At 41.1% G+C, this 16,714-nt stretch overlaps 1 protein-coding gene across 2 annotated transcripts; it reads left to right on the forward strand.

Annotated features, from left to right (window-relative positions):
• The first annotated feature begins 3,041 nt into the window (after nt 1–3,041).
• On the forward strand, nt 3,042–13,747 carry LOC106935256 (insulin receptor substrate 2-like). Of its 2 annotated transcripts, none has more exons than XM_015015623.1 (3): nt 3,042–5,896; nt 6,189–6,688; nt 13,666–13,747. In XM_015015623.1, exons 1-3 carry the CDS (start codon nt 3,213–3,215, stop codon nt 13,668–13,670), a joined length of 3,189 nt encoding a protein of 1,062 aa, XP_014871109.1. In that variant the 5' UTR covers nt 3,042–3,212; the 3' UTR covers nt 13,671–13,747. The 2 variants fall into 2 exon arrangements, with proteins under 2 accessions (XP_014871109.1, XP_014871110.1); XM_015015624.1 differs by having other exon boundaries at nt 6,192–6,688.
• The last annotated feature ends 2,967 nt before the right edge of the window (nt 13,748–16,714 follow it).

Below are 16,714 nucleotides of genomic sequence, written 5' to 3' on the forward strand. Positions count from 1 at the left end.
GGACCGGTACCGGTCCACGGACCGGGGGTTGGGGACCACTGCTTTAAACCATTCAGACTATGAACACAAAAGAGACACAATCAAAACTGTCAGATGACTTATTACCCCGCGATAATAACTCAGAAATAGACCAAATAGTTTGGATGTATTTTTTATTTCTTTCCTACTCATGCAAAGTTTCTATTTATATCATAGGTTTGTTGTGCCTTTCTATAAATATATAGAAATTTCAGATATAAATTTCACAACGAGAGATTGACATTCATGGAAAACCCTTACATAACCTTGTATTAAAGCAGAAAGTGTGGCGGCCACCATAAGAAAGGCTTATGATATTCAATTATGCCGCATAACTGATCAGTAGATTATTGCGAGGGGACGAAAAGAAAAATAAATCCCCATGTCCCCTGGAGGGCTCCATATTATCACAATAAATCATAAAATACAGAATAAAAATTTAAATTCAATATCACTCTTATTTTTGAGTGGATTTTTTTAAAAATAAATGTGTTTCTTGTCTTTTTGCCCCTAGATGTCAGTATTGCCACAAGCAGAAGTCTGGACGATAGGTCAGCCGTTTTTTTTTTGTTTTTTTTTACCAAAATTGGTCTGGAGTAAAAACAAAACCCCAATTCAACTTCTTTTAGGAAAGAAAATATCCAAGATACTAATTTATTTAAAAATATTGTTTGCAAAATATTTTTATTCTGAGAGTAATTTGATTTGTATTTTGTATTTTTGAGCAAAGGAAAACATCAGAATTTCTCATATGTTGCAACTAAATTAAAATTAAAATTCTTTTTAACTGTTACAGCACTAACAACTATCATTGTTGGAGAAATTCTGCACAGATATTTTAAACAAACAAGCACAACTATTTAATCCACATTTTCATATTGTTTTTATGAAAGGAAGATGAAAAGTCGCTACCATATGGATGTCTAAATGATAATTTAGGTTGATCAAATGGCCTAAGTAAGGCTTAAAGTGTAGTTAACTGATTTGGGTCAACATTTTTATGTATCATCAGTATAAAAGTCGAAGTGTATATGATTATAGATATTTCCAATCTGGGCTCAGGCAGACAGGAAGCCAACTAAAAAAATGTATTAAATATATGCCATTATTGTTTTAGCTTTGTTTTTCTCTGGTTGTTGGATCTTAACAATATTTTTTTTGACTGAATTTGATACTTTATCCTGCATGTTTACGGTTTTGCTTTTACAAAAACACATGCTGCTGCAGAGCAGAGGTTAAGTCCTTCTAAATTAACTCCTGTGCAAAACAAAAACAAAAAAGGAGCAGGAGTCCAACTTTGAGAACAATAGTGGTTGGGACTAGTCAGGATTAGCCTTAATCTGGAGAATATTTGTGGTTGTTGCTTTTTAGGACACTGAGACCCTCTTCACTCTGACACCTTGGAGTTTGAGGTGTAATCTGCTTGTTGGGGGATTAATACAAAAATAAAAACAATCCCTACATGGATATGATTTCATGATCCTGGAGATCATGGACGGAATTACTGACTTAATTACCAGGATGATCTGATGAGCAGATGTCTCAAAGCAGTCATTTCACAGCTACTCTGTCTTTGTGATCCACATAGTAAACAAAAATACCACCCTTCTTCCTGGAGCTCAGATTAGAAAACTAGCCTGCACACATGTGGGATGAAGCTCTGCAGCCATCTGATGGCAGCATTGCTTCAGATTATGGCTGCATCCTCTGAAACCTCTGACGCAGTTGCTGAACAGTGAGTGAGATGGCTGTTTTTCATTCAGAGAGATCATTTTGTACTGATACAGCAAAGTGCAAGCATAAGCATAAGAGAATAAAAAGTGGATAATATCCTGAACCAGTGCTTCAACCAAATTTTCAGATTAGAGCAGGGATGCTGAAGGACTGAAATAGGAAACACAATGTTCCGGTTGGTTAGGGATACCCACAGGTTTAAAAATAGGCCACAACAGTCCTTATATAACAACTGGGACGTCAGGGTTGTTTACAGTCCCACGGCCTTTACAAATGAATGAGTACAATCAATACGCATCATTTCTGTTGCACATTTCAAATCCTCATTAATCCAAATGATCCCAACACACTTCAAAACAACATTTAATACTCAGGAATGTGTTTTTAACAACTGATCTGCGAGATTAGCAGGTGACTCACAAATGTGTCAAAACAAGCCTCTGGAATGTGTTTTTCTGTTTTGCACCTCGCTTTCTTTTTGCCGTGGGATTTACCGGAGTTATTTACACCGGCGTGTGATGCTTCGGTTTCTGTTTCTGCGTGAGAGTGAAGCGTTGGGAAAGCGGGGGCAGGCTGGGGGGGATTGTCTGTTTTGAATGGTTGAATCAGCCAATAAGCGGCGAGGCTTCCGGTGATGGACATGCGCAGATTGTAGACTTTGTAGAGTAGAAGCCGCACGAGCAACCCCAGTTACCCGCTATTGTCGATGCCATGTTGTGATTGGCGTTTCTAGCAGTTTCAAATTAGAGAATGAACGAATGAATAAATTAATAAATGACTAAGTAAGTAAATAATTAACAATGAACAAATTAAATAATTAATAAGGAAATAAATAAAAAAAACAATTAATTAATTCATTAAAAGGAAGTAAATTAATAAATAAAAAGAATGTCATGGACACTACGTTCCATTTGACTAGCTCCTTAGGCCTCAAATTTCTCCTAGCTAGAAGTGTCGACTTCTCAACAACAACAACAATAATAATAATGATAATAATAAGGGTGGTGGATTGATATATTTTCAAACCATTAACCTTAAGTAAATTTTAAGCATTTTATTCTGTCATGTTTTTTATAATGGTTGATAACATTTTTATTAGGACGACTTTTACAAGGAAATTGCTGTTTCCTGGGAGAACTTGCCTCTCACAATATGGTGGACGCGCTGACGTGTCTTTCCTACGGTACAAGGACTGCAAAGCGGCTTCTTCTTATCTTTTTCTATGTTGCTGCTCCTGCAGGACGCCCCGCCCCCTATGACTCTGTGTTTTATTCTGTTTTTAGAGCAGCAGCGTCACATGTTGTTTTTCTCCAGCATCAGAGCAGTCACTGGTCTACGCGCACTGCTCTGTTGTTTTTACCGCAGCGGGTTTTCTTGTCCGCTGTGGAATATAGTAAACGGGTAACCTTTTGCGGTCTTTTCTTTTTACTGTGAGAGTTTTTTACTCTTTTTCCGAAGAAATGGCAAGTCCTCCGGCGACGGAAGGACACCTGTTATCTAATGGGACGAATGACGTGAAGAAGTGCGGCTACCTGAGGAAGCAGAAACACGGACACAGGCGTTTTTTCGTGCTCCGGGAGCCCACGGAGCGCTGTCCCGCACGGCTGGAGTATTATGAAAGCGAGAAGAAATGGAGAAATAAGTCCGCAGCCAAACGCGTCATAACTTTGGACTCCTGTCTGTGCGTAAACAAACGCGCCGATGCCAAACACAAGCACCTCATCGCCCTCTACACCAAGGACGAATACTTTGCTGTGGCTGCAGAAAACGAGCAGGAGCAGGAGAGCTGGTACACCGTTCTGTCTGATTTAATAGCAGAGAGCAAAGTGTTTGACAGCCCTGCTTCCACATCCTCTTTAGTGGGGTTTGAGGAAACCACTTACGGACAGCTTACCCCTGCAACAGCTACCTACAAGGAGGTGTGGCAGGTCAACTTGAAATCCAAAGGCTTGGGTCAGATCAGAAACCTCACCGGAGTCTACAGGCTGTGTTTATCCAACCGAAACATCAGCTTCGTAAAGCTGAACTCTGAGACACCAGCTGTCAACCTCCAACTCATGAACATCAGGAGATGTGGCCACTCCGACAGCTTCTTCTTCATAGAGGTGGGCAGATCAGCAGTAACCGGGCCAGGGGAGTTCTGGATGCAGGCAGAGGATTCAGTGGTAGCGCAGAACATCCATGAAACCATACTGGAGGCAATGAAGGCGATGAAGGAGCTCTCTGAATTCAGGCCGAGGAGCAAAAGCCAGTCAGCCAGCACCAACCCCATCTCTGTGCCCACCCGGCGCAACCTCAACAACCTCCCCCCAAGTCAGACCGGCCTGGTGAGGAGATCCAGAACCGACAGCGTGGCTGCCACATCCCCAGGGAGGAAGTTCACCTCCTGTCGGATAAGGACGGCCAGTGAGGGAGATGGAAGCGTAACCCGACCAGTGTCCATGTCCATACCAGTAGGTGAGAGTCCCACCAGTCCCAATTCTGGAAATCATCTCATGAGGTCCCACACCCTTAGCAACGGGCGCACCTGCAGGATACTGGAGTCTGCATCCAATCTCCATCACAGTCGTTCAATGCCAATGTCCAACTCTCCTCCTGCTGCCTCCAGCCCCATCAGCTCATCTCCCAGGGGAGGAACAAGGGTCTCCACTCCAGACAAAGCCAGACGTCCTTTCAGCTGCAGCGCCTCCATATCTGGCTCCCTCAGCGACACTGGCTTCCTTCTCTGTGATGATTTCAGCTCCAGCCCAGGTGAACACAAGTTTCTCACTCTGACTCGCAGTGACACTCCTGACTCCCTGTCCAGCACACCTCCATCTCGTGACCTGAGCGACCCCTGTGGCTACATGCTAATGGAGGGGGCTAACGGCAGCAGGTCCAGCTGTGGGATCGAGGGTCAGAATTGTGACAAGGCATACAGGAAGCGAACACACTCCCTCACCACACCACGCCAACAGAAGGTGGTGACTCCATTGTCCTCTGCTTCCTTGGATGAGTACACTCTAATGAGGATGGCCCACGGGCAAAACTCCCACTCTGCTTCACCCAAAGTATGCTATCCTGAGGATTATGGGGACATAGAAATTGGTTCATCCAGGAGCTCCAGTAGCAACCTTGGCGATGATGGCTACATGCCCATGACGCCAGGCGTAGCACCTCAGTCTGGCAAGACGGATAACTATGTACCCATGAGCCCCATGTGTGTCTCAGCACCAAAGCAGATTGTCAACCCCAGGGTGCATCCCCAGGCAGCTACCAATGGCTACAAGGCCAACTCTCCCTGTAGCAGCTCTCTGGAAGACAGTGGATACATGAGAATGTGGTGCGGCTCCAAATCCTCCATGGACAGCCCTGACAGACAGGGCGAATACATGAACATGTCACCTGGAAACCCACCCTCTCTGCAGACCCCTCCTGATTACTACTTAAGCCCTCTCACTGGGGAACCAGTGTCAATTAAGCCGGCTTACCAGACGGGCTCCCTTACACTGCCTGCAAAACTTCAGTCATCCAAGAATGAAGACAGTGGCCAGTACGTGTTGATGAGCCCACAGAGTTCAAGGCAGAAGACTGGGGAGTCAGACTATTATTCAGTTATGCAGCCGTGTGCAGTTCAAACATCACCGCTGAGCCCCTCAGTCCCCTCCCCAGTCAGGCATCATCGAGCAGAGAATCATCTGTCCTACAGAGGGAGGGTGGGGAGACCTAACAGGCTGTCTCTGGACACCCTGAGGACCCTGCCCAGCATGAATGAGCATCCCCTGCCCTTAGAGCCCCGCAGCCCCGGCGAGTACATCAACATTGACTTCAGCAGCAACAGATCGTCCCCACCGTCCACCGTATCCACAGAGAGCCAGTCTTCATCTCTGGGGTCCAGCGGCGGGGGCCCAGGGCGGTCATCTCTGTCAGACTACATGAACCTGGAGCTGGGCTCGCACTCGCCCAAGGGGGCTGACACTCCGGCTGAGCGACTGGATACCCTGCCTGAGCTGTCCTCATGCCCCTGCTCAGAGGACGATGTTGTGTACCATGTAGAGTGTGAGAAAAGCCCCCGAAGCTTTGTCGATGAGGTGAAAAATGACTATACTGAGATGACATTCGCGATGACTAGCTCACCCCCACAGCTTGTTCCTCAGAACTTAAGGTATGTGATGAAATGTGGAGCTTTTCCAGCATTATTTATGGTCATATTACATCATGGCGTACTGGATATAAAGTCATGCAATGATTATGTGAAAGTTATTTCAGTCCAGACTTGAACCTCTTAAATGCTCAGTTTTCTGGGGAAGAAAATTAAATCAGCCGTTTAGGAAAATAAAATATGGTTTAAATTGGATAAAGCGTATAGTAAAGGCTTCAAGTTTATGTTCTGAATACATAAGGAAGTTATTAAAATGTTTGTGTATGTTCATGCTATTTTGAACACTGTGTTCCAGCAGCCAGAGCTGCAGGGAGAGGAGGCTATCTCTTGAGGACCAAGGTGTTCCTGAACGGATTGGGGTCTTCCTGCTTGGAGCAGCAACTTCCCCAACCGTGGACCCAGACCGCTCTGCCAAGGTCATCCGGGCCAATCCACAAGGGCGAAGGCGCCACAGCTCAGAAACCTTCTCCTCCACGGCCACAGTGACGCCGGTCTTTCCCTCATTTGCACGCGGCGACGCCGTGAAGAGGCCGAGCTCGGTGGAGAACATCTCGTCCCGCAGCAGTGAGGGTTCCGACGAGGAGTATGGCAGTCCCGTGACCCGCCACAGCTCAACCGGCTACTCTAACGGACTGAACTACATCGCCTTGAACCTACTAGAAAACAGGGATGTGGAGAAATGTGGAGACCTGGTCGGCTTTAAACCCACCAGCAGCTGCAAAGGGGGCATCAATGGATTACACAACACACCTTACGTCTGTTTGGGGTTCAAGGAGACTGCAACCACTGCCAAAGGTGAGTCTTTGCCCTTTTGATATTTCTTTGTTCTAGTAACAGTTGGGTACAATTGGAGACACCTGTGAGGGTCGATTCATGCCGATCTTGGTAACATTTAAACTGATGATTAGGATGAGTTGTTTGGGTTTAATTTAATCTAGTTTTCCACAAGAGTCAACTGGTGCAAAGTGAGATCAGTTTAATTAGGGACTGTTTAGAGAGTATAGTATGTGTAGAGAATGAATTGACTCGAGGCTTTCATTTATACCAATGGAAGTGTTTTTATTACTAACAAATGCTACACTAAACAGCTACTACAACTGGTTCTCACATAGTGAAGTGAAAAAAGGCTGAAGGCATTTCCTCTGACTTCAAAGTAGCTCTGTGGATTTCAAAGCACACAAGTAGGAGGAAACTCCAGCAGCAGCTTCTCATTGGCTCCAAACTCTTAACACCGGTTGTGCTTGCTTCCAAAATTTGCCTGTAAAAAAAAAAGTGAACACGATGTTGTTGGAACGTCACAAAGCGAAAGGGCCGTTTTTAGTCCTTCTTTAGATTCTTCCTGCTGCTTCTGTGAGCTCCGGAACTGTGTGTTCCCGTCTTTTCCCTGGTGCGTGTGAACGCAACGCAAGCCTGTGGTGAAACGTGACCAGGCTGAGAGCTTGGAAGTAAACAAGCAGCATAACAGAGCAGCACTGCTGCTGCAGATGTCAGGAATATGCAAGCCGACTGCACAACTCTTCATGTTTATTAGGGATTAATTGCAAAACTTTTGGCTATTAATTGGTGAGAAGAATTGCAGATTCTTGACATGTCATTTCCGGCTGTTGTTTTTCCACTTGGACAGGCATTAGGATGTGTTGACCTCCACAAACGCCCCCTCTCGCACCATTCCCACTGTCCTGCGATCAATACTCCGTCCCAGAATATCCCTGTGAGCCAATCAGAGCTGCTGGCAGGCGGTGGTAAACAGGTCTGACCCCTGCATCCCAGGGGACCTTGCGAGTGCCTGTGAGCACGTACGGGGTCGAGTTTGGGGGAGGGGGATCGGTGTGTTGAACCCCAACATGAGAGTGCTTGGTCACTATATCACTGAAGGTCATGGTTTGCTTTTCCTGAGAAGTTTCAATGAAAGAGGTCCCTTTTTTTCTTTTTAGAATAGTGTCTTTTATTTCTCCACAAAATGAATTTTGCTTTGTTTTTAGCACATGCTGGAGAAAAATATTGCTTTAGTTCTTCATATTTGCGCAGTCAGTGACGTTGGTAAACATGGTGGAATGCAGAAAACTCTGGTTATAAGACGCAAACTGAGCTTGAAATCCTTCACTTCTACTCTCTCAAGGTTTAGGAGTTGTTGTTTTTCCCAACAGTATAACAGTAGCAGCACCGCCCCTCCCCCACTTGTTGTTGCTCACTGCCACTTAACCCTACCAACAAAATATTCTGCATAAGCACTGCAAATTACAGTGTTTTTATTGCACGTTATTGCAAAAATATCATAAAAACTTTAAGAATTGACAATAATGTCAAATGTATCGAAGCTAGACACAGAATGCATGTGTCATAAAATGATGATTACAAGATGATTTGTAAACACATACATATATATATATGTATGTATGTTTGGAAAAGCGTAACGTGTCAGTTATGATTCAGAAAAACAAGGAGTCAAAGCAGCTTTTGGTAAAATGGTTGGCATGTCTCGCAGCTCATGTTTCCTTGAGGGTGAAAATATTTTTACTGCACTCATAAAGCTTGTCCCTGACGAGTGAGAGGGAGGAAGAAAAGAAAGTACATACATGAGGAGTGTTGCACGTACGCATGCAGAGCGACTCCGTCTCCCTCAGACCTATGGCAGGCTGTTGTTTTTCCAGCGGTTTGCTGCTTGTGGGAGAGGAAGCCAGTGAATGCGTGCATAATGGGCAGGATGGCACGTGCACTCTGCTGCCCTTCTGCCTCATTAGACTGTTACCAGAAGTAAGACAGGCGTAGAGTCGGGGCAGGGGGGATGGAGGATGGTTTTGGATACAGAGCAGTTGGAGGAGGGGTGTTTGTTAAGGCTCTGCTTTGAAGAAACTTGTTCTGCTCCGGCCCGATTTAAGCCTCTGATGACAAGTTGATTGCTTGTCTAGTGGGTTCTCCGTTCTGTTGCTACTGGGACTTTTGGCGCGGAGACGGTTTGATGCATCCGGACGTCCCGCTGGGCGTTCTGACCCAAAGCCCTGCAGCTTTTTGTTCCAACTAAACTCCTTTGCGGATGAAAAATCCAGTTTGGTTGGGTGAATTACCGGGCCTAGGACCCCAAACGAATTAGTCGTAACCGAGCGCAGATGGCCACCACTTTGTCCAGTGGTGAGTTTTTACACATGAACATAAAAACTCCCATCTATTATGTCGACTCAAGATGGCTGGCATTGGGGTCAGCAAGGGTTTGTTTGTGCCACTCGACCCATGTGACCTTATCGCGGTGTTTACTTCTGCTCTTCAATTGACGGCCGTGGCTAGCCGCGGCTCAGCCAGGTGGATGTTCTGTACCAGACCCAGATTAGCAAAGTCAGCCGTCTCTGTTTCCATCTCCACGTCCAAGATAATCTCAATCAGCTGCGGATCATAGCTGCTGGAGTTTGATATGTTAATATTTAGAACTTCGCCCCAGATGACGGATGTGATTTTAAAAAAGCGGTAAGATGGCGAGAGTGGCAGATGACCACTTTCCAGAGCATTGAGGTTGAAATAAAAGGGCAGAAGGGGTTAAACGGCTGCCACCCCAATCAATTTCCATTCCTCATGCACATATCGACACCGCTGCATTGACAGCCCGCCATCTGCCGCTGCCACGGGTCGCAGAGAGCGCCCCGTCAACATGGACGGAGTGTGCGTTAGGAGTTTGCAAACCAGATTAGAGACATCCACATCCATCTCTCAAATCCCGCTCACCCACCCCCAACCTCGACGTCATCCACTCGGTTGTAGCGTGAATGATGTCATCGCTGAGAGGATGCTGCACAGAGCATCTTCCACGTATTTGTGAGCTCCAGTACACGCATCGCAGAGTGTGATCCAGAAATGTGGAAATATAAAGATGACGGCATGTTAAGAAAAATGACATTTTCTGGAAAAAATTCAGAAATTTAGAGATTAATCTAGGAGATGTTCAGGGGGAAAAAACAAGGAAATTTCAGATTTTAAATAGTCCAAAATACTAGGAAAATACTCCGAAATTGTGAGATTAATCTAGAAAAACAATAACATTTCTCATTTTAAAAAGTAAAAATGAAATTTTAGAAAATTTCAGATTAATTTCTGAAAACTTCTGGGAAAAAATGAGGATATTTCTTATTTTAAAAAGTCAAAGAATGTTTTTAAAAAAAACAAGTACTTTTTTAGATTAATCTCAGGAATTTTCTAGAAAAAATTTCTAGAAAAAAACAATGCTTTTCTGGTTTTGAAAAGTAAATAAGAATTTTAGAAAAAACTCATATTTTGAGATTAATCTTACAAAATAAATAAATAAAAAAACAAGCAAATTTGTGATTTTAAAAAGTGAAAGAAATTTCTGGAAAAAAGAAGGAATTTTCAAGATTAATTTCAGAAATCTGGAATAAAAAAACAAGGAAATGTCCTAGTTTAAAAAGTAAAAATCTAGAAAAATTCAAAATTCTTTAGATTAATTTCAGATTTTTTTGGGATAAAACAAGGAGTTTGAAAAGTTAACAAAAATTTCTAGAAAAATACAAATTTTCAGATTATTCTTATTCATTTTCAAGAAACAAAAAAAAATTCAAAAATGAAAAATTCTCAAGTTTTTTTTTCTAGCAAATTTGCAACTTCTCAAACTAGGAAATTATTATTTCCTAGTCTAGTTCCTTTATTATTCATGGAAATTTACACTCCTTTTTTCTATTAACATAGAAATAGCCCAAGCACATTTCTTTGCACCTTTATTTATCTCCTGATTTATTTCGTCTGTGAGTGATGACTTTCTAGCTTCCCTTCATTTCCTGTTCCTGTATATTTCCCCGCTCTGGCCAATCAGCTTTCAGCTTGAGAAACCTGTTCCACAGTTGAGGAGACATTCTGTACTAAACCTGCAGCATAATAATAAATTCTTTAACCCCATTAGATTCATTAACTCAAACAGGAAGTGGCTCAGTACACTGTGTACTGTGGGTGAAATAAGGCCCTGCCAATTATATAGTAACATCTTGTTTCTTTTTTTTCTATTTAATTTTTTTAACATATTTATATCCTAAAATGTAAAAAATTGAAAAATAAAACAAAAAATTAGGGAATAAATTAACTCAGAAATTTAAATTTTTTAAATTTTGTATCTGCAAAGTTGTTTAATTTTTGTATTCCACCTTTAAGCCTCTCTTCTTTTTTTTCTTTTTTATATTTTTCACAAATAGATTTATGCTTTTTTTTCTTGTTTCAGACCTAAAATCATTACTTTAGTTGAAGGGAGTTAAATACAATCATTAATTTGATTCAATTTTATCCAATTTTGTTAGTTTTTATAATATCAAAATGCATCAAATGTCATCTTGAGAGTACAGTGAAATAAATTTCTAGGTTAAATGTGTGTATTTTGTCGTGAACTTTCCCCATCACTTGGCTTTTGTTATGCTTTGTATCGACGTAAAAATGAATCAATACAAACAAACCACCTGCTAAACAGTTTATTTACTTCCATGGTGCTGTTGGCATGACGACAGGCGGCTCGTGGAGCCACCAGTGGAAATCCAGAAATGCCATGTTACATGATCTATGGAGAACAAACATACGCACGTAGCGCCAAAGGATCTGGTGTCAGAGTTTCCAGGCGGCGCGCGCGCGTGTGTGTCTGTGTGTGTGTTTATGTGTGTGTGGTGGAGAGGTGAGAGGAGGGAGGTGGGCGCTAAACTAGGCCGGGATGTTCCAGACAGAAGCGCTAACTGCGTGGCCAGCGTTCCCCACATTTAGCCGGCCGCGGCTCCAGAGTAGATTACAGCCTCTGCAGGCGGGATTAGATGGTTGGGGGATGGGGGGATTGATCAGCGAGAGCCGCCACCGGTCAGCAGCTGGGGAATACGCAACGCAAGGTGTGAGCATGTGCTCACTGAGTTTCATCATCAAACACACACGCTGCCTCAGAAATGCAAGATTTTACTTAATATTAGGTCAACAAAATGAAACACAGTAATAAATCAATTAATTGCTAAATAAGTTTATAATTTTTCTGTTTTTTCTCTCTTTTTACCAAAAACTGGATGATAAAAATCCTGTCTGGTGATTTGATCATTTTTGAAGGAGATGTCATAAATTATTTTATTTGTTGCTTCTGTTTTATTTATTTTGCATATTTAAAATGTCTTCCACTTAAAGTGTTAAATGTTTATTAGAATTTAAAGTCTATTAATCTTTGAAGATCATATTGCTTGAAAATGATCTCTAAGCTACAATATTATTGTTTATCGCGATAAGTTCTGGGACAATTTATCGGGACAGACCTAAAAAGAAATAATAAATAACTGTGTTTCATTATATTTAGCTTAAAAAATATCTACAGTATGATTTAGATACATGTATGTAATGAAAATATAGAACAAGCACCTGGTGAATATTGTTTTTATTTTCATGTTTCGGTGTCTAGGCCAGGTTTGTTTGTGTTTTGTTTTTGTTGTTTTTTTGTTTTTTTTTGTAAAAACTGTTGAACTTGCCATTCTTTTAAACGAGGAAAAAGTGGTCAGCAACATGTGGGGGAGGGGCAGCACCTAATTTTTCTATGCTCCATGCAGCAGACTAAGGCGATAAATTTGAAATATCATAAAGGCGATTTTCAAAATGATTTGCTTCCCTTTGCTATTGTAGGAACGGTTCATTATGTTGAAGCAACAATAAATGGTATTGTGTTTTTTCAGCCTGCTGATTGCCAATGTGCAGCATCTCTTCTGTTCCACACGACTTTATTTTCACTCTCCTCTCCAACCCTTCCTCCGTCCGCTCAGCCTCCTCTCACACGTGACCAAACCCCGCATGAACATCTGCTAAACGCAGAGTTTGTGTCTGAACACTTCATATCACAGATGCTGCTGCTTGTTGCCTGGCCTCCTGCTCAGTATCCATGGCAACAAGGGCAGCAGAGCGACACGAGACCCCCTCTCCCCACCCCCCATCGCTCTACATCCCAGGTTATGTAATTATACGAGTGTTGCAGAGCAGCAGCCTTCTTCTCCAACACACACAGATATGTAAAGAGGAAACAGCTGGTGCATTAGCTTTAGATGAAAAAAAAAAAAAAAAAACTCTTTCCCCTCTTATAAATGCACATTTAAAACACTTCCTGTCGGGAGGGATAAATGACAGATCCACAAATGCAATAAAAAAAGGCGTCCAGAACTTCCTGTTCCCGATATTTAACAGAAACATGGTGTTTTTTTTTGTGGCATGAAAAACAATCTGACTCTGTGAATGGGTTCACGCTGTACAGTACGAGAGCAACACTGTGTTCCCTCCACGCTCCTTCGTCTGCCGTCTCAGAGGTCCGCTTAATTGGCGCCAGTGTTGTTTATGAGAGCAAACTGGGTTGAGATGGGGAAAAAAACAAGAGTTAGATGTTCTCACGTTGTAATGATTATTCCATCTATAACATTTATTTATAGTTGGTTTGTTTTTGATGCAAATAATTGAGCCAAAATATGCTTTAAATTTAATGAATAAAGAATATTTTATGATGTATATAGTTTATGGATGAACCGATCCAGGTGATAGTAAAACCTCACAACTTGGATTATCTAGAATAAAATTTAATTTAAATCCTGCCCTATTTACACTTACTACCTATATAAGCAGCAACAGGTGGGGGGAGGGCCACTGTACGTTTAGAAATTTCTTTTTAAAACCTTGTCATACCTGGATGCAGACACTAGTATTGTTTAAGTTTCTGTTTATATTTCCTGAATTGTTGATTTTGTTGAAAGTTTTCATTAAATTCCTCTTTCTCTCGTCTCTTCCAGACTGAAGGACTTCGTTTGTCCTCGGCTTTGGCGTCTCGACCTGCTGCTCAAAACAAAAACAAGCAAGAAAAAGAAGAAGAAAAAAAAACAGACTTTTTGTTTTGTTTTTGCCCCTTTGTCGGGCTCCGTGACCCGAAAAGACTGTGTGGGACCCATCAGCATCACAAGCCGCCTGCTTGCACACACTCTGAAAAAAGCAGGTCACCGTCTATGCATGCAGTGTATCGCTGAAGGCAGTACAGGTGTGTGTATGTGTGTGTGTGTGTGTGTATGTCGGATGTGTGTTGGTACGTCTCGTGTTCCCTGCACTTTGAGAGGCCATTTCTCCTGTGACCTAAATTTTGGCACAAGCACAGAAGCGAAGATAGTCAGACAATAACAAAGCTCAAATGGTACCAAGTTACCGTTTATTTACTTGAGGGTAGATTTAGTGTGCAAGTGTTTGTTTCTGAGAACCGTCAAACCTGCTGCACTCTGCAGGGATGGAATACCAAGGTACACTGAGTACATAAAACAAGAAAAAATAAATATATATAAGTATATATAGTAGTACACATTAGATGTTTTATTTATTTTTTGGATGATGAATGTTTGATAAGACCTACCCGATGCCTTAATGTGTATACTGTCCTTATGTTTTCTATGAAATAAGAGATAAATATTCTATTGGGGTATATTTGTTTAGACCTACATCTCTATATTATTATTATCTTGTGGAAAGCAAAATGCATAGTTTACCATTAAATATATTATTTCTGAAATGTACAGAACCAGTTTGGCTGCTTGAGAGCTGATTAAAGTATTTTCTTAACGGATAATTTCACCCATTTGATGTTTTTTGTCCAATCATATTGGACTAGTAAAAATATATTTATAAATGTTTATGCATGTCTTTTCGTGACTTAGCTGAAATCCTAAAAAATAATAATAATAATAATAACACCAGGCACTGTTCCTCAGTCACTTGAGCCTGAAAACCTCACACACTCCTACCTTCAAACCAAAGGCTTGTTGTTCGGGTCGACGCAGGCCTTCCTGCTGTGATATCACTTGACTGTACAACTGTAATGCTGAGACGACAACGGAGGGGGAGAGCCAACGCAATCTCAACATTACGAAAAATTGGAGGCACAGTTGAGGCGGCTTAACCTAAAAGTATTGAAGGAAAAAGTTAAACAGTAGCACCATCATGGAGGCTCGTGGCAAGAGAAAACTTTACTATTTAACGACTTTAAATGTGTAAAAAATGGTGATGCCTAGCTAATGCGTGCTGGTCATCTCCAGTAATGCATCACTTCGTACCCACATCAGGGATGTCCAGGAAATACTTTAACAACTGATGACTTAAATATAATTTATTGTAACTGCTAGTAATCTATAGTAAGGAAACTTGATTATATTATTTCTGTAAATTACATGTACAACTAGCAGGTCAGTGATTGTTTTTTGGTTTGATCGCCAGAACCACAATCAATGGAAACTGGGAGGAAATTGACATAAATCACTGAAGTATTTAATCATAGTACAAATGGAAGGAGGCGGTTTGACTTACCCAAAAGCCTTTGCTAATATTACCAACTTTTAGCTAGCTGCTGTCAAAAAATATAAAAAAATATGAAAATTAAACTGCTATTTTGCTGGTAAGAAATGAAAGAAAATGGCAACTTGCGTGCGAAATCGGGTACGAATTGGTGAATTACCTTGAGCCTTTGCTAACATTATCAACTGTTAGCTAACAAAACTCTTGACTGTAATGAAATTAGCTTAATATTTTCTTGCTTCTAAACTATCAAATAGTTTAAAAATATATCTAAAGTGAAAACTTTGAGCATATGGATGAATGCTAACATGTAGCATAAAGCAAACTGCCTCAGTATACTGCTGTACATCCATCACAGCTTTGCTAGCAATAGCTAACGTTAGCTGCTGTAAACTACTAGGTTGTACTAGTAAATGTGAAAACTGTCTTTAATTGAGTGCCGTATTACATTGCTCCATTTTCATCCAGTCACAGAAAAATTCATTATTTCTCCAGTTTTGAATTAAAATTAAACAAATAATGGCAGGAAGTCAAATTAGCAATCCTCCAGAAATGGTTGCTACGGTATTTGAAAACAGTTTTTATCGGCGTTTATTACGACTGCTGTCTTTTTGAACTCTTCTGTGCCGACACCAACTGGCTTCAAACCCCTTAGATGTACAGTAGATTGTAAAACTTTTACATGTCTGAATGTATCGCTGATTTTTGCGGGACCACCGCACATTTTAAATGGTTTTGAAAGTGTTAAATAACATTGGAGCTGTACCAAGCTAACTTATGGTATCTATTTATCTTTAGAGTTTGTACATATATGGTGTAAATAGAAAAGAGTTTACCTAAAATATTGTATTCTTAGATTTGACCTATAGGTTGCAATGCTATTCCTGTGTAAAGACTTTGGCTACAGATTTTTAAAACGGGAGGGTTTGTTTTGGGTCTGTACAGTGTATTGTATGCTTTTCTCCCTCACAGTCTGATTATATAAAACAAAAAAAAAAAAACGTGGTTTATTTTATTATAGAGATCTATTTGCCTTGTTGACACACTTTACCTAATGGCATATGCAATATTGACATGAATCAAAAATAGTTTACAACTATGGAACCAAATGTAACATTGCATTGATCCTTTTTTTCCCATTAAACTGGAGCTCTTTTGCTCCTTTTATATATATATTTTTTCTTTCTGCCAAGTGTTTTTCATTGCTGGGAATTTTGTTGTTGACATGTCTGGAAGCGTTTTTCCCATTTCTGTGTCTGAACGGATCGTTCTTTAGTTGGATTGACTCGGTCTGAATGTGTTGTCTTCCATTGTACATAATTCAATATGCTGTTTATTGTGATGCTCACAAGAGATAAATATGATTTATAAATTCTGGTAGTCAAGTATTGCTTTTGTCTGTATTAATTATGGATAGCAACCAACATAAATAAATAAATAAATTATTTAAAGAGTCACAACTTTCTTGTTTTTTTTTTTTTGTTTTTGTTTTTTTGACTTATCCATCTT

This window comes from Poecilia latipinna, unplaced genomic scaffold (genome assembly GCF_001443285.1).
Source record: "Poecilia latipinna isolate Pla-1442-1.1 unplaced genomic scaffold, P_latipinna-1.0 Scaffold1936, whole genome shotgun sequence".
Classification (NCBI taxonomy): Eukaryota; Metazoa; Chordata; class Actinopteri; order Cyprinodontiformes; family Poeciliidae; genus Poecilia; species Poecilia latipinna.